Source organism: Acipenser ruthenus, chromosome 8, assembly GCF_902713425.1.
Source record: "Acipenser ruthenus chromosome 8, fAciRut3.2 maternal haplotype, whole genome shotgun sequence".
Taxonomy (NCBI): domain Eukaryota; kingdom Metazoa; phylum Chordata; class Actinopteri; order Acipenseriformes; family Acipenseridae; genus Acipenser; species Acipenser ruthenus.
Genome location: NC_081196.1, coordinates 38,880,941 through 38,907,961, shown reverse-complemented (window position 1 = coordinate 38,907,961; position 27,021 = coordinate 38,880,941). Strand labels below are relative to the sequence as shown.

The following is a 27,021-nucleotide window of genomic DNA, read 5'->3' as shown; positions in this document are numbered from 1 at the left end:
AATACATTTATGAAAATAGCTTTCAGAATCTTGTTGATGTGTCAATCTTGAAAGAAAAGTCAGGGAGAGGCACTTGCTTGAAGTTGTTTGCAGGCGTAGGAAAAGACAAACAAAGCTTTGCAATAGATGTTTACGGCAAGGCAAGAGAAAGTTTAAGCACCTTTGACAGAGTCTGAGCGATTGCTAGAAAGCAAAAACACTAGATGAGAAAACTAACTGAAAACACTAGACAGTGAGCTGTGTGAGATTCAGACTTAAATAGGAAATAGGAGATGATTGACAGGGAAAGCAGACTGGAGCCCCGGATATCGTCCTCCAAAATACGCCTATAGAGTTTAAATTGAAGAAAGGCTAACGTACCTCAGTAACCTCTTACTATCCTGTTTTCTCAGTACATATGGTAGCTCTGACAGTTCCTCTGTTGGCATTTTCTGTGTTACTCAATACTTACAGAAATGCGTGAAGAAACAGTTTACCAGAATGACCCATGAAAAAACTCCCAATCCATTTATTGCAACAGGTCAAGTGAAACATCACATTTTAAAACATCGTTCCCCTTTTTTGTTAAATGCATCTCAAAATAACGTTCTGTAGTCTCATAGCTTAATACTAAAACAAGGGTAGAAGTGGACATAGCAGTCAATGCTCCGATCTACTGGTTCCAAAAACAAACTTATTTGGGAGGCACTGGATTTACAGTTTGGAGAAAGGAAACTGAAGTATCCACAAAGTTAAATATTTTACAGTTTACTGTTTTTACTCTGGATGTGCTTATAATGGTTTTATTCTTTACTGCACTTTACTGTATCTGTGATTTAACCAATATGCTTGTATTGTGGTATATTCTAGTACAACAGCCTGCAGCATATTTTAATGTAAAAAACTTGTAATAAGCAACTTATAATAAGTAAAGGCTTATCTTGGCTGAGGGCTCGCCTTGGAAGCTCTGCATTGGCCTTTTGCACACCCATAGGCTGAGGAGGAAAATCACCTGGTGATTCAGCGAACCCTATCGGCCATGCCTCTGATGAGTTCCAGTGGAGGCTTCCCTGGCAAGTTCAGTGAGTGTGGTAGACGATTGGCTTGACCGTCATAAGTTTATGATTTATGTTTTTCCTTTTTTTTCATACATACATATACAAAATAGTTAAAACACAACTTGATGTACAGTACTTTAAATAAATGTCAGTACCATAGTATATGGTATGATTATTACCTTTTATTAACAGTGAGACATATATACTCAGTAATACACAGCTGATCACACTATTAAAGAGACATTTCATGTTATCCAGTTTTACAGTTTCTTCAATGTAAAACAGCAAGCTATCACAATCCTGAATATAACTTACATATTTTTGCAGTGTTTACAAATAAATTCATTAAATGCATCACAGAGAATATAATAATACCACAAACCAGTTTATTTCAACTAAGTGTAAGAATTAACATATCCAGTTAATACAAGCTGCCGGTGAAATGATAAATTACTGCAAATTCACATAACATTATTAAAATGAGTTACATTATAACGTTCTGTTTTATTTACTCATCAAATCAATTTATATATTGAGTTGGTTAACCAAGACTGCAGAGGTACTTACAAAGTCTCTATTATAGCTATTTCTCCCAGGTCTGCTAGAAGAAAGTTCATGGTTCAATATTAAAGCATGTGTATGTGTAAGACAGCCCCCTGCTGTTCACACACATTATTACATGGCTGCATACAATCACCTGCATCGCCTCCAATAAAACAATGCAGAATTTATTCTCACTTTAACCAAACTGATTTCTCTTAAACTGTGAAATAATGTACTTCATACTTATGAACTTATAACATTTAAAAATCATATTTGTAATATGTGGAATACATTTGCACATTACATAAAAGACAACACACTGATGTTACTGGAGCGTTTCTTCTCTGATGTTGGGTGGGCGGTGTTGTTTCCTAAACTACAATACCACCGTCTTGTGGATCATAAACACATTGCTGCTGGATTGTGTCAGAAACAAAACAAAAAAAAGATCTAGGTGGTAGCCAAAATAATTTCTTAATATGCAATCTTATTTCAGTTAACAAAAAAGTTTAAAAATATATATAATCACCTGCAAACTACACTGCAGATATGAAGCCTGTGTAAAAGATGTCAAGCAGCTGCAAATACTTGGTTCAGGTTTAAAACCGTAAACATTGTACGCATAATCTAAACAGAATGCACAGGACTGTGAAATCTGAAAAATGACCACACACAATTTAACAATGTTGTCCTTTGTCATGAAGGGGTATTTGAATTTGCTGTTTCAGGATCTTAATAATAATAATGCTGCGCTTTAATAATTAAATAAGACATTTTTGTAAAGAAAATGGTAATAATAAAATGACTAGCTTTGGTTTTGTTATTGTACACTACTATTGACTGGCTGATACCATGGAAGTCACTCAGCACCACTTAAGAGACACAAGCCTCCCCCCCCCCAAAAAAAAACAAAAAAATGTTTGGGTTTCTATGCTGAACTTAAGACAGTACCAAGACATCATAAGAAATATCTGGTAAAACCAGCTGCCCCTGAACAAGAGGCCCCTGTGTTAGAGTGCTTTCATCACAGAATATCACTAAATAAATAAAATAATGGGTAAAGAGTCATTTAGTAGCTTGGGATTCCAGAACAGTGCATACCTGCGTGTTCACTAACAAATCCTTATCAAAAAACATAGCCCCTTTATTGTGACATTCAACCCTTCCATCCATTTTCTACTAAAGCAGCCATTCAAATACCCCTCCCTGTAGCTTGGGTGCATGGTTCTAGAACAGTGCACACCTGTGTGTTCATTAACAACTCATTTTAAGTCCTTGCGTTATTACACTCAATGTCAAAAACAGCATTAGATCGTCAAGGCTTTGGTGTGTCTCTGTGTGTGAGTGTGTGTTCATGTCCAGCTTTCAAAACAGCTACAGGGTGACAGCAACTGCAAAAACACATACGACACAATACATGGTCCGATTCTCCCACCTTACTGTGCAGTTTCCTGTTGAAAACACAAATAAATAGGTGTTCAAATTATTCCTGTTTACAGAGCATAGTATGTTTATTTATTTGGTTTTTAACAACTCCGGATTGTTACTTCCTTGTGTAGGCTGTCTTACTGACGTAGCTAAAACAAAATAATACCTTTATCCATTTAATAGATTTTTATGTGTAAGCTGCATGCGCAGTGCACAGCCCTACTGTTTTTTTTTTTCTTGTTTGGTTGTTTGTTTCTGTGAAATCTTGTGATGTTTATATCTGTTGAATGCCTTTTAGTATTGATCTGAATGTTTGTGTATGATTTGAACATAATAGGGGGAATGAAAAAGGCAGAGTTACAGGTTATTAATTTTTTCACTGTCATCACAAGATCTTAGGTATAGGTCAGTTAGACCGCTCCTCAGTCTAATCTAATCCTAAACACAATCTCACCATCATCACAACAAAATGTCTTTGTCGTGGAGGCATGCTCTTAGCAGCCAAAAGAAATTCTCAGTAAAATCTGCATTGACCCTGGCTACTGCTGACACTGATTTATTGTAAAATAAAACTACTACAATGAGACAGACTGCAAAAGAAAGCAACAGTTAGTAACAAATGTTATTTAAAGCAAATAAACCAACACATATCATGTTCTGTATCTCCTTAATAGTAAACTCAAGATGATGTTGATTAACTTCTTGATATAATATATTTATTGTTCCGCATCTTTGGTTTTTATCTTTAAAAAAATTCCCGGGAATTTTTCAGAGTTTATTTTACATATATTAAAATAGTGATAAAATCCATAAAAAAATAGTTTGAAACATTGGTAGAAATCAGAGAAAAAAATCTCAGTAGACACACTTTACATGTGGAATATGATGCGTAGCAGTTCTGGTTTCTGATTAACACTTGACCGGCTTGGCGCTTCTATTTGACCGTTTTGGGTTTTAAAATTTAAATTACTCTGCGTTCCAGAATGTAATGCGCATTCCCGTTCATGACTTTTCCTAAATATATGTACATAAGCACTTGAGTCACATATTCAACAAACTGATAATTATAAGCACGCTTACCTAGAGGCGCCAAAACCGGTCATTTTAACCGGTTATTTCAATACATATTTATTTATCAAATATAGCCTAATATTCTGCCTGTCCTTTTCAATACAATCAGTCCCGTGATCAAGTGGCATTCACCTGTCTACATTCTTTGAGTGCTTGAAAAACACGCCTCTGAGTCATAGGTACCCTCCTGTGTATAGCACTGCAGGTTCATTCTCAGCTCTATGCACAAGGCAAAAAAAAGCCTGATGGCAAAAATAAGCCTGAGAAAGTGGAATACTACAATGCCACAAAGTTCGGTGTGGATGTGCTGGACCAGATGGCACGACAGTATTCAGTCAAAGGCGGATCTCATCGGTGGCCTGTGGCTGTATTTTATAACATTTTGGACCTGGCAGCCATCAATGCGTATAAGGAATGTACCAGGGAAAAATGCAACAGGAGTGACTTCATCTTGCAGTTAGCTATGGAGCTTCAGCAAACACATACGGATCAGAAAAGGGCAGAGACAGATGCCCCTTCTGGCAGTGCTGCAGCCACTGCACCCACACGCAAGTGCCAGGTTGCAAAATGCAACGACAACAAAACTTTGGATGTCTGCGCCGGTTGTGGAAGGGCAGTGTGCGGTAAATGCTCAGGAAAAGTGGAGAAGCGTGTATTGTGTGTGGACCGTACAGGTTAGAAAGCAGCCAGGCATGTAGGCTGAATAAATATGTTATGTAAATAGTTTATTGTATTATAGTTATTTATGTTCTGAAGTAGTGCATTATATACTATTTTCGAAAAAAATACCCTTTGATGTTATTTTTCCAAACAAATAAAATGTTTTACAAGTTTTACAATTATGTACAGAGACCCATTACAAAACAGTTACTAGTGAAATGTTTATTTTACTTATGTTTTAAGTTTGTCTTGTTTTGTACCGCTTCTTTTGAGAAAAAAAGGTTGTTTTCCATTTAAATATGGTGTTTCTGCTATCAAATGTTTGATTTGATGTTCATAAATAAAACTCCTGAGTTTTATACGATTGTTTGTCTTTCATTATCATATTACAGCTGTTTAAAAAGCTACCGGTTAAAATGACCGGTTTGGAGCTTCTAGTGTTAAGTTTAATGTCCCTGGCATGTATGATGAAGCAGAATCTGTGCAAGTCGAGGCCACATTTTCCCAAGTTAGCTGGTACTTTGTGAACATTTGGGCAATCGCTGTGCTGAGGGAAATAGTATCTACAGAAGGTATGAATGAAAATGACATCAGCACAAAACAAGCCAGGTTTATTCGCTTTGAAATCATAAAAAGAAAAGAAAATTGACAGAACTGGACGGTGCAAGCCATCGGGAGACGCATCAAAAATCACACTGGACATTTCCATCAATGCGTTCCATAAGTTTACCAACTAAAAACATCACCAGGCAGTGTCTTAGCTGATGGACAGTACTGCCGCAGAGTCACCAATACACATCTCTCTGCAATAAACAGTGGCTGTCCAGCAAAGCGCAGAGCTCCGACTAGGGATGTCACGGCTTACCGGTTTTACGGTAAGCCGTGGTATAAACTGCCACGGGTTTGAAAATGCAACCATTTTTCTATACCATGATTACCGAGTTCATACGGTTTAAAGTGATATGGGTGCGTCTTTTTATTTACCATTTGTCCATTGGTGAGCCACTGTGTTCATTAGAACTAACTAATAAACACTGACATCAAGTTCTGAAAACTGCCATGCATGAGATTGTAGGCTATTAAATAAGTGACATCATATTTAATACAAACCGCCCTACTAAACAATGATCGCTGGCAAACGTGATTGTCAGTAAATTAAACACAAATACTCGAAAATATCAGCAAGAACAAGGCACTGTAACTTTTCATCACTGCCTTCCTATTAATTTACCAAACCAAAGAAGTAACATTAGCTATTATCTATCGTATCGGTCAAGAGAAACACAGTACGCACACACCAATGCAGAGAATCAAAAAGTCTGTTTACTACTATATAACCAAGTCTGAGATGCTACAGGTATTTGTATTTTTTATTTTAAACGGTATTGTAAAGATGTTGCCGTCTCCTCAAGTTGATAGTGTTGCAGGGATTTTGGTTTTATGTATTCAAAAATGAATACAATTTTATTCCCATTTAAAAAAAAAAGTCCCCTAGATGCCACTTAACTTTGAAACGGTGTCATACCCACCTTAACTTTTCTTCTTTCCTTTGTGTTCGTTGCTGTTAACATGCAGTCAATGAAAAAAAAAAAAATTGCAAGTGCCGTCTTTTCATCATTAAGTTTTGCATTCTCCTGAGAGATCAGTGGGCGGGCACTGCATGTCTTAAAACCCACTCGATAGGCTATTGCTAGGTAACACTTTGCTTCTCTTAACTAATAGGATGCCGTCCAAACTGATAAAGATGAAGAGGGTATTTAGTTGCAGTGATCACAACCTTACCCCCTATCGTTCCAGAAATGTTAATATTTAGGTGTTTCTCCACAGTAATTTGAAATAAAAAAAGCAGCATTATTTAGCTGTGTGAGCTGGAGTGAACACTACTTCCAGTTAGGTAGTGCCTGATAGAACTGTAGTACCAGTGTGTTGTATTTGTTTTAAAACATTAATGTTATTTTTCTTGTTAAAAAAATGACTTGACGAGTGTATTTCTTTAAATAGCCATTTAAAAACAGATTACAAAAAAATGACATTATACCGCTGTACGACGATAACCGTAGTATATTGTTTGACAGTTACCATACCATCAAAATTTGATACCCTGACATCCCTAGCTCTGGCAAACTCATTAACAGCCGTGTGCTCTCTTTTATTAAAGCATGTGTAAAAGCTACATAAATGAATTGCTTGTTTCTCAGTTCACTTTCTTGTTTTAGTTTAATGTGTCGCTTATTTTACAGTACGTTCTTTTATTCTGTCAGCGCGAACATTTACCTCAATGCAGCAGTATTTGCAGTGCTATGCGTATTCTTCCTCATCTGACCCACTTCTGCTATTTTTGCTTTTTGTATACTTCAAAACATTAATTTTCTTTTGAATATTCATAAACTGATTTAAGTTTTCTCCCCATTCCTCATCCACTAAAAATATGATATTTTCGTGTAAGTATTTCAATATAGTTTTTGATCAAGATAGTGGTTACTACGCCCAACAATTGCCACAGTAATCAGACTTTGATTGGGCAACAGAATCAGGTGAATGTGTTTGTGAATAGAGAACCAATGTGTAACGTCTGAACGTTACTTGATCCTCTGACATCTAAACGTACCTGCTGTAGACTATGATGCAATGCAGGGCTGCTTATTACAATGTCGGAGTCAAAATGAAACAGCATTTTAATCAAAATATTGTGTATTTCCTAGAAAATAGTACCGGGAAGATATTGAATAGTAGACAAAAATCTGGTATAAATCAGTAAAAACCGACATTCAGATAAAAAAAAAAAATCCTGTAATTGTTCGGTAAAATTCAGAATAAACTGGAAATGTGGAACACTAAATATATTGTTAATCATGGGAAACAATTGTGAAGAAAAAAACGACTGCTAAATTAAACATGTAAACTTGGACATGGAGTTATTTCAGCAACACCTACTTATTTGAGTTCTTTTTTTTTTTTTTTTTTTTTTTTTTTTAACACAAGGATAGTCAAAGAAATAATAAGATTTACACATTAAATTCCCTGCCACATAGCATTTACATCTCTTATCCCTTTTGATTCCTTTGAATCCCATTAGTAGATTAAAGCTCTGCATAATATGATCTTCAGAAACTCCTGCTGGGCAGAATAACAAATGAATAGCTGCAAGCATCCCTGAAGCCAGACTGGACCTACTCCTAGCTCCCCAAGCAATGTTATTCTCTGAACAGGCACTCAAGCAGGTTAATGCAAAGACTGTATCCTCAAAGTCAATTCCAATTGGAATCAGTAACAATGTCTTACCATCCGTAGTGGTGTCCCAATAACAGGAATTGGCTGTGTGTAGACCAGCCCCACTCTTCTGCATTACAGCACAGTTTACTGCAATTCACACAATATTGCTGATTAATAACGATGCACCGAGATAAATACAGAATTCAGTAAATGACAAACAATCTTAAACATGTACAGTAACATATTCTAATTTGTTTTTGGTTAACCCTGAAGGTATTTCAGCAGAACACAGAGGTGCAACTTATAATAGAGCAGTTAGTGTTGTTGATTAACACTTAGTCCGACTCCATAAAGTCCCTCAAGGTACTCACCAATGTATTTAAAAGGTTTCCCTTGTTTAACAAGCTGCGTTAGAGAGTGTTCCACAATACTGGCTGTCCACTGGTTCACTTTGTTTTGATTGTAGTCCACCCCGCCAATGATACTTTCAATGCACTGAGAATAAGATGACGTGAGTTTCAATTTACACAGAATATGTTTCATGTTCAAAAAAATAAATGGTGAACCAATATTAGTCTGTACAGCAAGACACACACACACAAGACCAAATCAAAAACACTGTACATACCTCTTTCACGTAGTTGCTGGCTTCATCTGCATTAAAGGAAACCTTGAGATATAAATAAGGCATAATTTTAGACTTGTTGGTTTAAATTCCTCATTTCTAAGTCTCTTTGGGAAATTCGAAGCCTTTTCTTGTTAAATACTGACTTAATATAACAGACATACTAAAAATGTGATAATTGTTTTACTGTTCTAACCAAGAACACAGAGTAGAGGGTTGAATAAACTTAGATCTGTAACTTTCTTCAACCATTGTCTAACAGTTGAGCATAGAAGTATAACTAAACCTGTCACAGAGTTAATGTTAGTTTGACATCACGAACACAACAGCCTCAGACGTGTCTCCACAACCACACCCATACGATGGAGCCTGCAACATACAATCAATCAGGCAGCTATCCAGCGGATTTTTTCTGACTTTACTGTTTTTAACTAATTTATATAATTTTTAAACCCAACATACTTCAGACGTGTTAATAAAATTGAACCGCGAAGGGTTTTGTTTTGTTTTTGTTTGTATGTTTTTCTTTTCACAGAGGACACGATAATTAATAGGTTTACTATATTTCTTATTTTTTATTATTATTTATTTCTTAGCAGACGCCCTTATCCAGGGCGACTTACAATTGTTACAAGATATCACATTATTTTTACATACAATTACATTATTTTTTACACATTATTTATTTATTAAGATATAGATTTATTGAGATATCCCCAGCACCTACTAATTATCGCGTGATAAAACATTACTTTTTAATTTTAATAGAGTAATACCTCATCGTTAGGTTGGTAGTCCTCCATTGTTGGAAAAACGTAATATTTTGTTACAGATGCAATCCCTTCCCTCCCACACTTCCTAACAGCAGTCGGTCAGTGTTCCTGTTTAGCTGCTACTCGGGGAACTGTTTGACCAGCAACTGTAAAGCAAGAGGATACATCGCGTCACACTAGGATCGATGTCCTGCTGTGTCGCCGTCTAGTGTTAGGGTGACTATATTACAGTGGCTGTTCGGAAAGGTTGAAGGAAGATGAATGTATATGTTGTTACATCACTATACAGTTAATATAAACCCTATGTTGTTACATCACCATCCAGTTAATATAAACCCTATGTTGTTACATCACTATACAGTTAATATGAACCCAGTACTGTGTACATTTTGATCGTTCAAATAGAAACACAATGAAACCAAGTCGAGAAATACAAAGTAGTATCTATAAGTGCATTTAATCATTTTAGACTTTCTTATACTCATTTGCCGTCTAATATAGATTTCATATTTTGTTTATGTACGTTACATTCTGTTACAATGTAAATACAGTGTACTTGCATAGATGGGTCTAGATAGAAAAACAACCATTAAATCAGTGTTGACATTACTTCATTTGAACGCCAGGGGGAACCAACCCAAAACATTTGCACGCTAAACTAATAGAAATAGTGCTGTGCTACTGTAGTCTAGTAATTACGCTGTAATTCAGTTTAGTGGATACGATTAAAAAACAATGCTACATTCTCGAAAGCACATACTGTTTAACCATTCATTCATTGAATGGTAGCATAGAACAGGGACATAAAACAGTGCTATTATCGGTAGTATTTTTATTATTCAATTCGCTATGAAACACTAAAGACAGTAAACACTGAGATTCTCAAAGACATTTACTCCAAATTATCATTATAATGCCATTTATTTTTCTTTAAGAAAAAAAAATTCTGAAAAAATAGAATAGAACAATGGGAGTGCACAGTGTGCCCTCGTTTAATATTGAAATGCTGAGGATAGTGAATTAGTGAAGAATCTTTACACAGCACAACAGGGGTTAAAACTCCATCCAAACCCCAAAGTATTTAATTTGATAATTGCATTTTTATTACTTAGCAGACGCCCTTATCCAGGGCGACTTACAATTGTTACAAGATATCAAATTATTTTTACATACAATTACTCATTTATACAATTGAGTTTTTACTGGAGCAATCTAGGTAAAGTACCTTGCTCAAGGGTACAGCAGCAATGTCCCCCACCTGGGTTTGAACCCACGACCCTCCGGTCAAGAGTCCAGAGCCCTAACCACTACTCCACACTGCTGCCCTTTGGAGTGGAGTGGCCCTCCTGGACTGTGATTTGATACCACTTTAGTACAGTATGTTACATGTACCATGAACTGTCAACATGTCTTAGCAGTGAATTAAACACATACGTGAATTATCAAACAGTGAAAAGAGTCTTTTAGTACTGTACCTTTGTTGTATAAGGCTTAATACAGGCCTAATGTGATTTACTAGTAAATCAACTCTCCCCTTTCTATTTGATTCATAAACGAGTTTACCCTGCCATGGTGTGCATTTTTTAAGAGATTGTAATGTGTTTTGTTTTTAGTTTTATTTTATTTTAGTACCTGAACAAAAACGACAGTGGTTTATTTAAGTGATAGGATTGTCTGCCTATATTTAATGGTCATTTTTATTGCGGAAATAGATCTTAGGCCTGGCTTTGAGTGCCTGTGTAGGGTCTTCAGAAGATTTCTTAAATTACCATTGTGGTCTGCGGGCATGAAAATCGAAATAAAGTAATTGATGACAGTGATGAATGCCTCGTAAAACCCAACTGCTGCTACTATTGCATTTTAATGAGTTTTTATTCAAGATCACATGGTGCAATCTTCTGTTAATACTAGCATCACATCGGCATTTTTTTTTTACCCAAGCAAAGTATTGAAATCTGTACACAAGTCACCATTACTAACGCATCATCCAATGAACATATTTGTGTTTCAGTAAATGTACTTTACCACCGAAATATAACTCAACTGTCATATTGTCTTAAGACAATGTGGAGATTCAGTTCACTGATATGACATCACGAAGGCACATATACAGACTATCTAAGCTCTTATATGCGTTCCAGGACCGTGCCAGGCAGTCATCAATGATGTGTACAGTCAATACTTATGCATATATTTCAGTTGCATCCCGCGGTGCTTTACTTTTACATTGCGTGTGGTGACAGGAGAATGAACCAGAAACTCACACACCTGCCATGGCTGCAGTCCTCTATCCCTACATCTGTGGGATGAGCTGGGACGTTAAAACCACAGGTAACTAACTCCATCCCTGGCTCTACACTAATTCATTAGAATTCTTCTAAATGAACAACTGGGAGGCTCTGTCCTGTTAAACAAGTCTGGGGTGCTTTTTAAAGAAAGCGATCTGCTGAGCTTTACGCTGCCCGCTCTGCAAGATCGGTGCACTGAACATAACCTTTTTTTTTTTTTTTCTGGGGGATTCTCTTGTGAAGTCTAACAAGACACGCCCCTGGAAGAAACTGGCTATGTGTGCTAGTGCAGCATTCAGAGCGATAGGGCTTAAAAGAAGAGTGGATATAAAAAAGATATCAGGATTGTACTGTGAAAAGCAGAGCAGACAACCGACAGCTATTCATCCTTTTACCTCAGTATACTGCAAGAAGTCAGCCTCGATCAGACCGCTGGATGCGTTTTGATTAAACACGCAGGTAAGATAAAATATACAAGGTATTCTTGCTGGCTGCATAAGCAAATGGACTGCACACTACTGTCCCGGGGTCTGCTGGTTCCAGTTGGGATGAAAAACACAGACACGTCAGTGTAGTGTTCTGTGAATGAGGGTAATTATACTGTAGGGTAATTATTCATGTGTTTTTGGAATTGTTTCAAACGAAGACTTTTTTTAAGTCACTGTCATTAAAAAAAAAAAAAAAGATTGCATAGAACTAAGAACAGTGATAGGGATCGTCTGTGACGTCCAATTCACGCTTTCGTTTTCACATTAGTCGGCACTCTACTCTCGGGACCAGTAATACAAAGTAGAATATGTTATGAGCTGCATTTTGTACCTTCAGCAACGAGTGGAGGGTCGTACGATGATGGCTGTTTTTATAGTTTAATACTGTGCAGCAGGTGTTTGAAACTGAAGTTACCACACCGCATCCAGGAGTCACAACGACACCGCAAAATATACAGTACTAGTGTATTTTTATAAACAGTTTTTGCTGCTGTTAATTTGTATTCCGTTTTTACAGCACTTAGGTTGACAGTTTTCAATGTTGTCACTTGGAGTTATTTCAGAATTGTTTTAAGGTGTCTTTATTTGTCTTTTATAACGTAAACTATTAAACAAAAAGAAGAAACACTATTTCATCTCTTTGTTCAAGTTTTCCTCTTATTAATAAATAACAGAAGCTTGTGACTTTATTGGTAAATAATGCATACAGGATTCCAGCCTCGGGTGTAAATGCATCTTCATTTCATTTGTTTTTAGACTATACTGAAGCAGACTACTGTTTTGTTTTGTTTTGCAATATACGTACATAGAGAACGTGTGGAAAGACGCTAACAAACAAAATTCCCATTTTGTCTTTGTAATAAATTAATCTTTTATCATCGACAGTACATGGGCAGCTATTAGGTTGTTTGACCTGTGTTGAATGAACAGGCATGTTTCAGGTGGATGTACTCTGTAATTATTTTTTCTTTAGCTCAGCAGCGGTCACCATGCTGTGTGATCAGAACCACTAACTTGCATCAGACCATTTTTAAATGCCCTGCTGTCGATTTAGCTATTATTATTATTATTATTATTATTATTATTTTAGCAGATGCCCTTATCCAGGGCGACTTATAATTGTTACAAGATATCACATTATTTTTTACATACAATTACCAATTTATACAGTTGGGTTTTTACTGGAGCAACCTAGGTAAAGTACCTTGCTCAAGGGTACAGCAGCAGTGTTCTCCACCGGGGATTGAACCCACAACCCTCTGGTCAAGAGTCCAGAGCCCTAACCACTACTCCACACAGCTAAGCCCCATATTCCCAGCAAGTAGGGTATGGTGAGGCACCTGTTCTTTTTTTAGATAGGGCCTACCTCTTGAGAACAGTCAATGCAGTTGTGATGAAACTTGGTTCTGTGGTTCCCTTAGCACAAGTTCTTGAGGGTGTTGTGCTGGGCAAATGAAGGATACATTTTCAGCACCACTCTCCAGATGTGATGAGATATTTCATGGACATCATACAAGTTGCTCCACATGTACCACAGGTAGACAGTAGATCATTAGCAAGTTTCATCACAACTGGGGAAGCAGTTCTCTGGATACTGTATATCCAAAACTGTACAGTGGGGCTTACATATGGGAAGACGTGTGTGGGAAATAATAAAAGATTAGTCAGGACTCTCAGTAGCGCAAGGTCAGAGGAAGATACAGTATGTGTGGGTGTCTAGGGTATAATGAGTTCCTTGATGTAGTCAGGGGTCAAAATTAGGAGTCCATCCTACAACCGAGGCAGCCAGTGCAAAGAAGGCAGCCAGTGTTACTGTATATTTTCAAAGCATGAGCTGTCCTTTAAATAGAAATCGACTGCAGAATCCTAGCAGCGAGATGTGCTTTGTTGATTCTTTTGCTGATTCGTTTGAATTCAGAAAGAAATGTGCAGAGTTTACATGCCGAACTCAGCCAGGAATCTATGAATCCGGTTAAAACCACAAACCGCTGTACGTGCAGGATACATAGATGATCACAGAACCGATAGGGTCTGATCTCCGATATATAACCTTCTGTTATGGGAGTCTTGTCTGAGTTACCCCGAATCAGGACAATCTCTGAGAAAAATTAGTGTTTTCACAGCCTGTCCTCTGCAAAGGTGACAAATGAGTCACTTTAGCCTTAGAGGATATTTTGTCAAGTAATTCACCAGTACAGGCAAGAGAGGACTTGACATTAGTATGGCTCATCGGTTATAAAATAAAGGGGGAAAGCTGGTTTGGTTGAGAATCTGTCAGAAAATATTATTAATCTGCACAAGGGAATGCTTAGCATTTAATATCGGTCTGTGAATTTTTTTATCTTGATACTGCAGTATCCATATTTATACCCCTGCCTTAGAGAACTACAGTATACTGGTTTTGTTGTTAAGACCCCTGTTCTCATTACTTACTGACACATCATGTTAATCAGCAACACATGTTTCTACAATGACATGCCATCCTGGATTAAACCTCATTTGGTATTCAAAATAACCTGGCCATCACTTGCTCAGATTTGAGAAAAACTAAAGCCAAAACATGAATATTGCACCCCAATCAACCCGACACTACAGTGCACATTAATTTGTAATGTATGGGCCTGCATGCATTAATGTGTTCTGTGACTGACATTTTTTGTGACTGAAGAGTTAATTTAATAAGATCTTCTGCAATACAGCTGTTGGTTTTCTTTTTATTGAAAAGGTGTGAATTTTATAAGCAGTGGCTTCTGAGGGAGACCTAATTGTGAACTGCCCATGGGAACACTTTATTGGAGATTGTGGAATATTGATATTTTAGTCCCCTGGGTTTTAGTTATGTTTTATTCCAGTTGAGTTACTGTAACATGATCCCTGGAACAGCTCCAATAGCTGAAGGGGTCATGGGTCATGGGGAGCCACGCCATGTTCAGATTCTAGTTCCGATCCAGGCTAGCGTGAGCACTCCCAAAATAAATATTATCCAGTTCAGAAAATAAACAAGTGAAAGTTAATTACAGCAAGTGTACACATGCCATTTCTCTTAGTCCTTAACTTGTACATTGTTGAAGATACTACAGAGATGCTTGCTCACTTTCATACAGTAGTATGAACAAAAATGCTGTAGCACTTTGAAAAGCTGAAAAAAAAACACTTACCACTAAATGGCCTGTACTGTACCAGCATGACAAATCAGAACCAAGAATAAGCCAATTGACTCAAAAAATTTGCCAAAGTAGTCATTCCTGCAAGATAATACCTCTAGATCCCAAACCAGACGAGCTAGAATAAACCCCCCGTAATTCCTCATCAATTTTCTGGCTATATGATATAATAAAGCTGTTGGGCTACGTTCTGTGTGTTGTGCTGTTGTAACAACATCCCTCTGGGTGATATTACACTTGTCAGACGTTCTTCTATATGAGTATGAAGCCCTTACGAGAGCCATTTAACCTTACATTAAGAAATAAAACTGCAGGCATCAGCTGCTAGGCATCGCATTACATAATCTACCATGACAAAATGTGGTCTCCGGATGCAGACGTTATAAATATTATGAATCTTTATTGGTTTAAGGAGATTTTTAAAAAATATATTTTTTGTACTAGTGCATGATCACATCAGGGTGCTTTAAAATAAAAAGAAAAAGCCCTTAACCACTTCAACTCCAGATGTAAAAATGAAACCCCTTTCCAGGTACCAGATTTTGAAAATAATAATAATAACGTTTTCAAACCTGTAATTGCTATAAAATGTTAACATATGATGAATAAAACACAAATAAATGACTTAAACTGTGTTTTTCATTAACCCTTTATGCTGCTGTGTACTACATACCCATATTCAATAAAGAAATGATAACGTTTTTTTTTTTGTTTTTTTTTAACAATGAAAACAAAAATGCTGATAATAACGATAATAACAATAATAATCATTAAACAGTAATTATCAAATAAAAACAAGATCAAAACATGTGCCAGTATCGACTTGCTCTGTGCCATTTATTGAAATGTTCAATACAGCAGAACCCGGGGTTGCCTTCGCAACCACTGCAAATTTTTCTTTTGTCTTTTCTTTTGTTTTCATTTTCATAGCAGACCCTGTACCTTTTTACGGTGTCTGCTTTGCTTGTGTTGGAGGGATAGTCACAAATGCGTGTACACAGCTACTTTATACAGGCATTGTGATGGATCTGGCTGCCGCATTGCCTGTACCCAGTACTGTATTTTGATAGTATTTCGTCACACCACTGCCATTTCAAACCAAACAGCATCCCGTTTGCAGCTGGCTTACCTGTAAAGTAGCTGCATGCTCTTCTGTTCGTACAGTTTGTATTGTTCTTGGCTCCACATCCTCTTCATCATAATCACTGAGTGATAAGTCAGCATCACTGTTGCTGGTATCGAAATCCCGTTGCTCATTATAGAAAGACCACGTACATTGCCATGTTAAGCTTTCGCTAAAACCTATATAAACTATAACTAAACAATTAAAACTAATAATAAATAAAAATAATAATAATTTAAAACAATATAGCTCAAACCTTTTAAACGCCCACAGTTAGACTGGAATCGCTACATGACACGCAATTGGATAAAAATGTCACCTGACCCTCCCCCAACTTTCATTGCATGTTCCACACTACTAGCACTGCTTTAGAGAATGAAACCTGAAATGCTAGACTGAGAAACCGATCATAGAATAGAATGTGAAACTTGACGTACGCAGGTACGGCATGGTACTGTAAGTGGGTTTTCAATTGACGTACGTGCGTACGTCATGGTGTTGAAGTGGTTAAAAGCTACTTCCTGGAATGACTTAAAACACCTCAGAAAACACCAAGAATTCAATATTTTCTCTAAAATTACTGGAAACAGTATATTATGAAATGTTAATCCAGGCTACTATATAAAATCCAAAAGAAACATGATATTTTACTCAAACACTTTGTTAGCCTTGTACACTAGCATGACACATAAAATTAAGCTGTTAAAGGCTGGCCTTGTCACCTGACTGCCTCCTATAAATCAACTTTCAGCAAACGAAATTGAGAAACATTTGGCTTAAAGACAAAACTTTGCCAACACAGATAACAGCAGAATTTGAAAAATGAGTTTTACAGCTCTTTAAAGGTCTGCAGCAGTTTATATTGTACCAATAAATCGGACAGTCAAATAGACATTTTGTTGTCAAGATGTACGTTCAAATAGAGGTCGGCACTGGTACCTGAAAACTTGGGTACCTGTTGGGTTTTAAATTACCCGTCCTGACCCGGGTCGCTTTTTACTACCCGGGTATCAATTATCAATTTGAGAATTTACAGAAAATGTAGAAAATATGACAATGCATTTGTAAGCGCGGGTCTCTTGGCGTAACAAAGCTTTACATTAAGCCTTAACTTAACTGACAGGATATCAAGGTTTTACAGAAAACAATAACACACAGCAAGTGGCAGGAACTAAATCGGAAAGAAAACAACATAACAACATCCTGTTGGGTTTATGTCAGTGATAACTCTGATCCATTAATAATAAAAACCGTGTGGCTTCCAATATGGAATGCTTTATCTTTATTGCATAGATATAGTTTCTTACCAAAAAGATCCAATAAGTAGCCTTTATTTAAAAATACCAAGAAAATGCATACACACTCCAGAATGCATAAGGTGCAAAGTACACAACTAAATCAGCATGAGAAAAACATTACTCGCACACTTACGAAACGTTTACCTATTTCGTTTTGGTTTAAATAAAAAATATTTGTGGAGCACATTAAGTAAGTGTGCTAGTGCTTCCTCCTTTGAATGAAATGCTTCCTTGGCAGAGTTTGCAGATTCTGTTTTCTCCTGCTTTGATAAAAATTATTATTTTGATGTTTCCAGTACTTAAAAAGGCTACACAAGTCAACAGATCTGAAGGAACTAAATGTATATAGTATTTAAATATGTATTATGCACTTAATATATGTACCCGGGTATTTTTCATGCCGGGTACTCTGCTCTGGATTTTCTGCCCGTGCCGACCTCTGCTTCCAAGGTCTTAGAAAGATGAGTGTTATTATTATTTATTTCTTAGCAGACGCCCTTATCCAGGACAATTTACAATTGTTACAAGATATCACATTATTTTTTACACATTATTGTGACATACAATGACCCATTTATACAGTTTTGTTTTTACTGGAGCAATCTAGGTAAAGTACCTTGCTCAAGGGTACAGCAGCACTGTCCCCCACCTGGGATTGAACCCACGCCCCCCTAGTCAAGAGTCCAGAGCCCTAACCACTACTCCACGCTGCTGCCCAGTGTTCATAGAAAGATGTTTTTTTTTCTGTGGGCCCTTGCAGTACTTGGATGTTTTTCCTTCCTCAGGATGCCTCACAGGCCTCCTAGTTATAAGCATTGTTAAAGCATTTTAGGGTACCAGTTAATTTAACTGTATGAGGAGGATGCACGAGTTTGCTGGTCGCAGTAGTTCTATTGCTATTATCTATTGTTATAGAACCACTTCAGTATAGAGCGGCTGGACAAAGCACTAAATCTACTTGTCAAGTGTTCAAGGTGTTTACAAAGATATATTTAGCTATATATTGATTTAATACTAAAATTCAAGATTTTAACAATTTGGCTATTTTGAGATCTTGACATGCAAGCTAGGCTTATAACTGTACTGTATTCCACACTTGTATAATGCACGCGTTAGCTTCTGTGATGTCCTTAGGGAACCTATGTAAATGTAAATCAGACATATCTTACATATCAATGGGGTATTCCTGGAAGCATTATACATGTAGGAAGCATAAATGACACAGCTTTAAAAGAAAAAAAAAACTGAAATCTCAGCAAATGTTATAATAAAGCTTATTAATGGCATTTTACACAGCAAAGGTGAAGAGATCTATGTTATTATGCAGTTACTATTTATATGATATATTCATGTTTTAAGATAATCCAAGAGACTCTTTCTCTTTCCAGAATAAATATGTAATTCAAGGTGGAAATCAGTTTCATTATACTTATTTTTCACATTTATATTCAGTCAGCAATAGTATGTTTTCCCACATGAATTGTGACTCAGCACACTAAAATGTAGCTTTTAACAATGTACTAAAATAATGCTTTTCATCAGTCCTTGACTGTAACATTTGATCCTCAATCTCTAAATTGGTTTCTGTTGCTTTTGAAGTAAATCCAAGAAGCGCAAGAAAAGGAGTAGAACAAATGATCCGATTTGGGTACAATTTTGTATAATTACCCAAACTTGTGTACAAAGTTCTTAATGATCTGTAATCTTAAGTAGCCCTATATTGTAGAAGTGTTGTGTTCAGTTATAAAATAAGGCTACATTGAGAAAAGAGCTTGATCATGGTTTAGCATAAGCTTGTGAATATGCATTATATGAAACTTCTTAGCACTGGCGACCAGCAGACAGGTAAAACAAATAAAAAGAACTCACTAGTGCGGTGGTACTGTTCGGGCAAAACAGTGCAGTGTGATTGTGTTGTGTTTTTTTCCATTGTCCATTGTGGTGATCAGTAATTGATTCAGGAGTGAAACAGAAGTGAGAATATCAATAATCTTCTGAAATTAACAGATGTTGTTATTGTGTTAGATAAATCAACCAACATCTCAATTAAAATTAATTTGTAATATTTCCAAAGACTATTTGGATAAATTCACAATCCTCCAGCTCCTCTTTTCTATTACTATTTGAACAGTATTCCTTTCTTCCTAGTCCTCTTACCAGAGCACTTACCTTTTAAATTGTAAAACACATGAATTCCCTTATCAGTAAGGTCTATAATCCAAGAAGTGATCTCCCAGGTATAATAATGCCAAATGTTACACAGTATGATAACCTTCACACCATTGTGTCAGCCCTGTTACTGTACAGAATAACATACCATGAACTGTATTACAATTTTTTAGAACACATAGGGTTTTCTGGCAATTATTGGGGATGTACATATCCCTATTGATAGGAGTATAGTGGAGGCGCAAAGCACTTGTATGTCAAATAATAGAGAAACGTTAATATACTTTAATAACGGGAAGGCTAGTGTACATACAACTGTAATAAAGCTTCAGTTTTCATCAAGGTCACACCAATGACAAGAGTGATTTCAGAACCCTAGATGGAATTATAGTTTTTTGTATATGTTACGGGCATGTTATGTTCACAAATTGCCCACTAAAAATTAAAATTACTTATTTTGGGCTTTGCGCAGGCAAACCGCAATCTACCCACTGCTTCTTGGGAAGAGTCCAAATCACTCCCTCTGTTCTGAGGTCTGCCTGTTCTGAGTGACAGGCAGACCTTCGGAACAAGGAATTGACATGAGAAACCCCATTGACACTTGCGTAGTACCGTTGGCAACAGACGAATAGGAATCGAGATACAGATAGTGGACAAAAAAATGGAAACACCAATGTAAAGTCACTTAATAGGGCGTTGGGCCACTATGGTATCCCTCTCTGTGGAGTTCTCAGCGGACCATTTTTGATGAAACTGGCTGCTCACGCCCCAGGTTGAAATTTGCAGTCAATTGATCTGCAGTTGCTCGCCTGTTTTGTCTTGCACTTTGAATTAATGCATGGATATCACGATCCTGGAGTATGCGCTTCCGCCCACTGTTGCCCTTTGCCGATGATGTCTTTCCCTCAGAGTTCCATGCCGACATCACCTTAGACACCATTGCTCATGAAACATCAGCAAGTTGAGCTGTCTTGGTCACTGAAGCTCCTGCCAAACACGCCCCAACAATCACCCCTCTCAAAGTCACTGAGGTCTCCTCTGCAGCCATGCTAGCCGTAATTATAGGCAACCAGGCCTGTCCGGCATTTTTATACATGACCCTAAGCATGCTGGGATGTTATTTGCTTAATTAATGCATGAGCAACACCTGTGTGGAAGCCCTTGCTTTCAATATACTTTGTGTCCCTCATTTACCCAGGTGTTTCCATTTTTTTGTCCACTACCTGTATCTATAAAACCTACGTCACACTTCGGAACAATATTACCTGCAACATCGGAGCAAAAATTAACATGGGAAATCCCATTGACACTTGTCTATAAAAAGGACAGTATTATTAATAATGTAAAAACAACCAATAAGAATAAGAAGAAGAAGAAGAAGAAGAAGAAGAAGAAGAAGAAGAAGAAGAAGAAGAAGTTGTATTGAACTGTCCAATCAGGGAGATCGATGCAGTTACTGGGTAGAACATGAATGATTAGCTGATTCACGTTTGACTGTATTTATGACAAGCAGTTGGAGACCATACTCAGCAGAGTGACTGAGAGCGTAACTTTTGTATGTAATACATATCTAGATTTTAATAATTTGTTTAAAATAAATTAGTCTATATATATATATATATATATATATATATATATATATATATATATATATATATATATATATATATTCATTGAATATTTTATAGTCATGTTGTCAATAAAAATAGTTTTTATGAATGAGATGAGTGAGTGAGTGAATGACGCTACCTAGGTAGGCAGGTCAAACAAGCTCTTCAATCGTAGCTCTGTCTCTGTCCCCTGAAAAAACATAAAATTAAAGATTTTTGAGATTAATTTCGGACTTTGACAAGACATTGTTGGGTACTTCTAGATCTGCCCGGGCAAAACCCAGAATGAAATATCTTTGTGATTCATTTCTGACTTTGCGCGGGCAATTCGCAAATCGAAATTGTCCAGTTTCAGGGTTTGCCCGTAACATATACAACAAAACAATTGTAAGAAAAATGATTTCTATAATGTTTGTAATACATTTGTAAGGATTATACTAGGTTGCTGAAAAACATACTCAGTAGGAATTATGTAATATAAATAGAATTTCTGAATTTGAGTGGGTTTTATTACCTATAGTTTATGTAAAAAAAACTAAGTTCTTAGACATTAATTTACAGTTTCCAGTAAAGGAAAACAAAATCCTGAATTTGAATGGGATTAGTTTCAGAAATATTCAATAGACATTGCTTTGTAACTGTTTAAATCTTTAAACAATGATATCATGTTGACTAAATAAACATGGCACAAAGAACACATTCATACTTTTAGAGGTAACATAGGGACTGTTATCACATACTTTATCCATACAGTATGTTGGTGAATGTAACATTTTACTGCAATCTCTCTTTTGGTTTCTCAACCTATCAAATACTGTTACATTCTTCCTTTAGCTGCTTCATGACTCGTCTACCAGTGTGAGTCATTTATTGATAAGGTTTGTGCGCAAAATGGGCCACTAAAAGCTGGTCCACCATAAATTATAAACCCATTTAACTTACTTCTGTATAATGTATAGCTTATTATAAGGAATATTGCTGAGAGTCATTGCATCATACGCTTTTACTGTTTGAAGTACTTTGAAAGTGAAGGATCCCTGTTGGAATAATATGGAATAAAACTGGGCATGGCTGTTGCATGACATGCTTGTCTGAAACTACAGGAACAAACAGAGCATCCACCCTTTGAAATGAGCTTTGTGGAGCTGCCAGGATTCCTGCTGCATGTTGAAAGCTGTTACTGGTTGCCACTACATTGTAATCCCTGAAGTCCTGTAAAAAACAATGCAACAAATTAGGAATGTGTTTATTACTGTTGTAATAAATGTATCCAAAATGGCTTTTAGACAAAATGTGTGGGGTCTTCTGAGGACAGAAAATAAAAGTAGAAAACACAGCAGTACAGTATGTCAGGAAATGGTATATCCTAAGGGTGCATGAAATATAAATTATAGCATTAAAAAGGCCTTGGAACCACAGTATATCTAGTGAATTACACAGGCTTTTGAATTATGAAATCAATGTGTAGCTCGCACTGGGGCACTTGTCTTTTATCTATCTGGTCTGCCTGGGCTTCTGCTGGAATCATTTCTAACCAGAGACAGGGAAAATCCTCCGCACAAATTCATACTCTGATTAACGGATTACAGCCTCTGTCTTCCTTCGTATGACTGAGAAAATGTATATATATATATATATAGTTCAGCACTGAAGTATTTTAAAGTCACAAGCCATCCTTTTTTTAAATATAAATTCACATCGCTTTTTATATGTGACTGGAACAACACACAATCTTGCTATTTTCAGTCCTACAACCCTTGTGCTAAATTTGCCATATTCCCCGCAAAATGTTTACCTGTTTCAGTATCTGTTTACAGTAAAGCATGAATGTTAGATGGCCTTAACCAACTGAAAATGGATTATCTGTGTGGCAGTCTCATTCAGAAACACTAAAATAATGGACAGGAAGGTTTTTCACAGTACCACAGCTGCAGTATCCCGAGGAAGTCCTCTTGTTCCTCTTGAAGGGAGGGGGAGGATATGTTCTTTATACACGCCACACGCTCATTAATAATGAATTGCTGTACACAAGGGTTTCCATTGGGATGCTGCTTATGTGTTAACAGGTTTTATATTCCACTACATTGTAACATGCTTGAGAAGTTTTTCCTGCCTGTTTTCCAAGATTGTTGTGACCTTGTGCACCTATTTCTTTGGAGCTTGTTTGTGTATGTAAGCTGCTAAGATAAGTATTGTACTAGGGCAACAGCAACCTTCATGGAATATTCAGAAATTGTCTTGGAGCCATTTACGAGTACATGTTAGCCAATTAAAGTGTACTTTGGTATTCCATGTACTGTACATATAGTATACATGTGTAGTACATCTTATTATAAAATGTGTGTGTTCCAAGGTATCTTACATTTTGCATATTCTGCTTGTATATACATATACCAATGAAAAAACATTCTATATGGGTCCTGGGACTGAACACTGCTCCACTTCTTCGTGTTTACTATCCTAAACTAAATCACTTAAATGAGAGATGGCAAGATATTTAAACATTTTTAACTGTTCGCTGTGATTCAAGTGTGCCTGGTACTTTTTAAGCATTTGGAAATAAACAATATATTTAATTTAAAAAAAACGTTTTCAAGAAGCCTGATTTGTGGGCTGTGATATAAAAGAAGATATGCCGATAAGCAACTCAGCTGTGAAACAACCAACCGACCAACGACTCATTCGTTCATAAATGCTGAGTGGTGTTGTAAATCTAATCATAACTTGAGAATTTGTGCATGTTTGAGTAATAATGTATTTGATGGAATGGATTGTTGTTTCCGGTCTCAGGAAGCATGTTGATGTACAGTGGAGGGAATTGCATTCCTCCCTCTGAACACCCCTCCCACTCCATACCCCCCATGTTAATAAAATATATCCCTACTCCAGGGTATAATACTGTACGCTACAGTATATTGAAGGAATACACTGAAAATAGATTTTGATTTCCATTACACGAGAGTAGATGTTAAAACTTCATGCCGATTTGAACTCGGCTCTCGCCAAGATAAGCACCAACTAAGACGTAGCTTTACAGTAAACTAATGTGATCCATATGTGTCTCCATCCATTTACATTTCCTTCCATATGATGATGAAGATATCCTTCTGTCTGGTGTTAATGGCTGAAGTGTAATGCTGGCTCCAGGGATCAGCTTATTTTGCCTCCCTGGCACATCAGCACACACAACGGCTGCGATGCTGGCTCCGGGGAACAACCACAGTGCGGCCTCCCCAGCGCATCAGCATGACAACCGTCTGGATTGAGCTAAGTAGGGTACATCTCTGGGGTCTTCAAGTGGGCACCTTCCATCCTCAGTGTTTCATCGACTAGCCCACGACACCTCAAGAGGGCTCGACGGTGATTCTGGCGTCCCAGCATCACCCCCCTCCGTCCCCCACTCAACTCAGCCCAGCTTATTTACCCGTACATCAGCGTTTCTTTCTTTCTATTTTGCTTGACATCCCCAGCCAGAATCTTTCCGTCTCAATTACAGCCAGTTGCTGCTCCTCTCTGCTGCTTCAGATAAATTCTTCACTGTGCGATGCAACTCTTGGCCACTGAATCCGACGTCTCTGAGAAACCAGGTTGTAGAGTGTGCCACAAATCCTCGACAACCCACTTCCACTGGGTAAACCCGGACTCTCCAGTCTCGCTGTTCCGCTTCAGTGGCTAGTTGAGCATACCGCAGTTTCTTCCTCTCATACGCCTCATCTACAGCATCCTCCCATGGCACTGTTAACTCTACCAGGTGAACAAGGCGTGCTGATCCAGACCACAAGACAATATCTGGTCGAACGTTAGTGGTGGCAATCTCAGGTGGAAAAATAAGCCATTGACCAACTGCAAGCATTTTCCAGTCTCTAGCAGCTTCCAGTTGTCCTGGGCGAGGATTGGTTTTAACACCTTTTCTTGGTGGTTGCTCTCCTGGGCGGAGGAATGTTGTCTTTTGTGTGTAATGTTTTGATGGAACAGGTGGCAACTTATTGGTCATGTTACGCTTGTTTTCCAATTCGAAGGCCAAACATCGCAGCACCTGGTCATGGCGCCAAGTAAACCGTCCTTGGCTAAGAGCCACCTTACATCCTGTCAAAATGTGCCTTAATGTTGCAGGTGATGAACACAAAGGACATGAGGGATCCTCTCCTACCCAGAGGTTTAGGTTCTGTGGTGATGGGAGAACATCATATGTTGACCTGATGAGGAAACTGATCCTGCTCTGTTCCATTGACCATAGGTCTTGCCAGCATCCTGTAAACACAGAGCTGAATACTGCCGACAAGGGTAGCTAACCCTTACCAGCCTCAATGGGGTCTCTTTCCTCCTGTCAGCTGTCTCTCCAGGCTGTCACAAGGTCTTTCCCTTGTTGCCAGCTGCACTATTCACAGCAGTCACTGGACGTATCCAGATCTTCATGATTTCCATTACACGAGAATAGATGTTAAAACTTCATGCTGATTTGAACTCGGCTCTCACCAACATAAGCACCAACTAAGACGTAGCTTTACAGTAAAAGGGCCTCAGGAGCACAAAGGTCCTGGTGCAAGTGAAATAGATATGTCTTGTTGAAGTTTTTTTTTTTTTTTGTCATTCAGTGTACTTAAAATAATTCACATTCAGTTTACTATTATAAACAAACCACTTAGAATGTAAACATGTGGGGCCTAGTGAATAGTATTTAAAAAACAACAGGATAGGGCTTTGCGAGGAGAACCCGGACAAAAACTAAATTTTGAATTAGTATATTCATTAACAACCTCAATGCTATTGGGAATTGTGCGAGGGGAGATAACGAAGTGATGTGCCTTGAAATGATATGATAAGAATTATAGAAAGACTGGCAAAGTAACAAATGTCAAGCAAACTCCTTCTGACATACGAAGCTACTTAATACTGTAAAAACTGAAAACCAATAGACAAGGTTGTGCTGTAAAGAGATTATCTTTTTTTTCTTCCTCCTCACCTACACAAACGCGAGAAGCAAATTCATAATGTATTATTAAGTACACAGAGATATTACATTATTCACATTCCCTGGGCCTGATTATCTAGGGAGCATTTAACACTGAAGCACATAATTAAACATTTTAGACTACGTGGGAAAAAAGGGCGTTGTAGCAGGGTAGTGTCAAGAAAGAGACTCAGAAGCCAGGAAGCTGCAGTTTAAGAGCTAAAGCACATATTTAATAAACAAAATAACACAAAAACACAAAAAAAGGGAGCAAGGGCCAAAATAAAGGTTTAAACAAAATACCACAAAACTGTCCAGGCTGGGCAGAGCCTTCACTGAACTTTTTAAACAATATGGCAACACACAGAATTAATTAATTAATTAATTAATTAATTAATTATTTAATTATTTAATTAATTAATTAATTACTTAATTAATTAATTAAAAAAATACATACTCCTCTCCACAACCACAGGCTGTCTGCCTGCTTTTATGCAGGTGGTCACTCCCCAATTAGCACCAATCAGCACTAACTGGAGAGTGGCCACACCTGTAGTTGCTGGCAGAGACATTAACCCTG

The 27,021-nt window shown here is 37.3% G+C and overlaps 2 protein-coding genes across 3 annotated transcripts in view; one reads left to right on the top strand and one right to left on the bottom strand.

Moving 5' to 3' along the window:
- Positions 1 to 1,199: 1,199 nt before the first annotated feature.
- LOC117406577 (dynein light chain Tctex-type 3) lies at positions 1,200 to 9,505 on the bottom strand. Its single transcript, XM_034010696.3, has 5 exons — positions 9,354 to 9,505; positions 8,581 to 8,622; positions 8,324 to 8,447; positions 8,022 to 8,099; positions 1,200 to 3,031 (listed from the first exon to the last, which is right to left on the bottom strand). The coding sequence occupies exons 1-5, from the start codon at positions 9,378 to 9,380 to the stop codon at positions 2,955 to 2,957; spliced, it is 348 nt and encodes a 115-aa protein (XP_033866587.1). The 5' UTR covers positions 9,381 to 9,505; the 3' UTR covers positions 1,200 to 2,954.
- Positions 9,506 to 11,943: 2,438 nt separating this feature from the next.
- LOC117406735 (synaptotagmin-like protein 5) overlaps positions 11,944 to 27,021 on the top strand; it is a 95,646-nt gene continuing 80,568 nt past the window's right edge. For both annotated transcript variants that reach the window (XM_034011013.3, XM_034011015.3), the window contains exon 1: positions 11,944 to 12,097. The gene's annotated coding sequence lies outside the window, so the exon portion shown is untranslated. The remainder of the gene's footprint in view (positions 12,098 to 27,021) is intronic.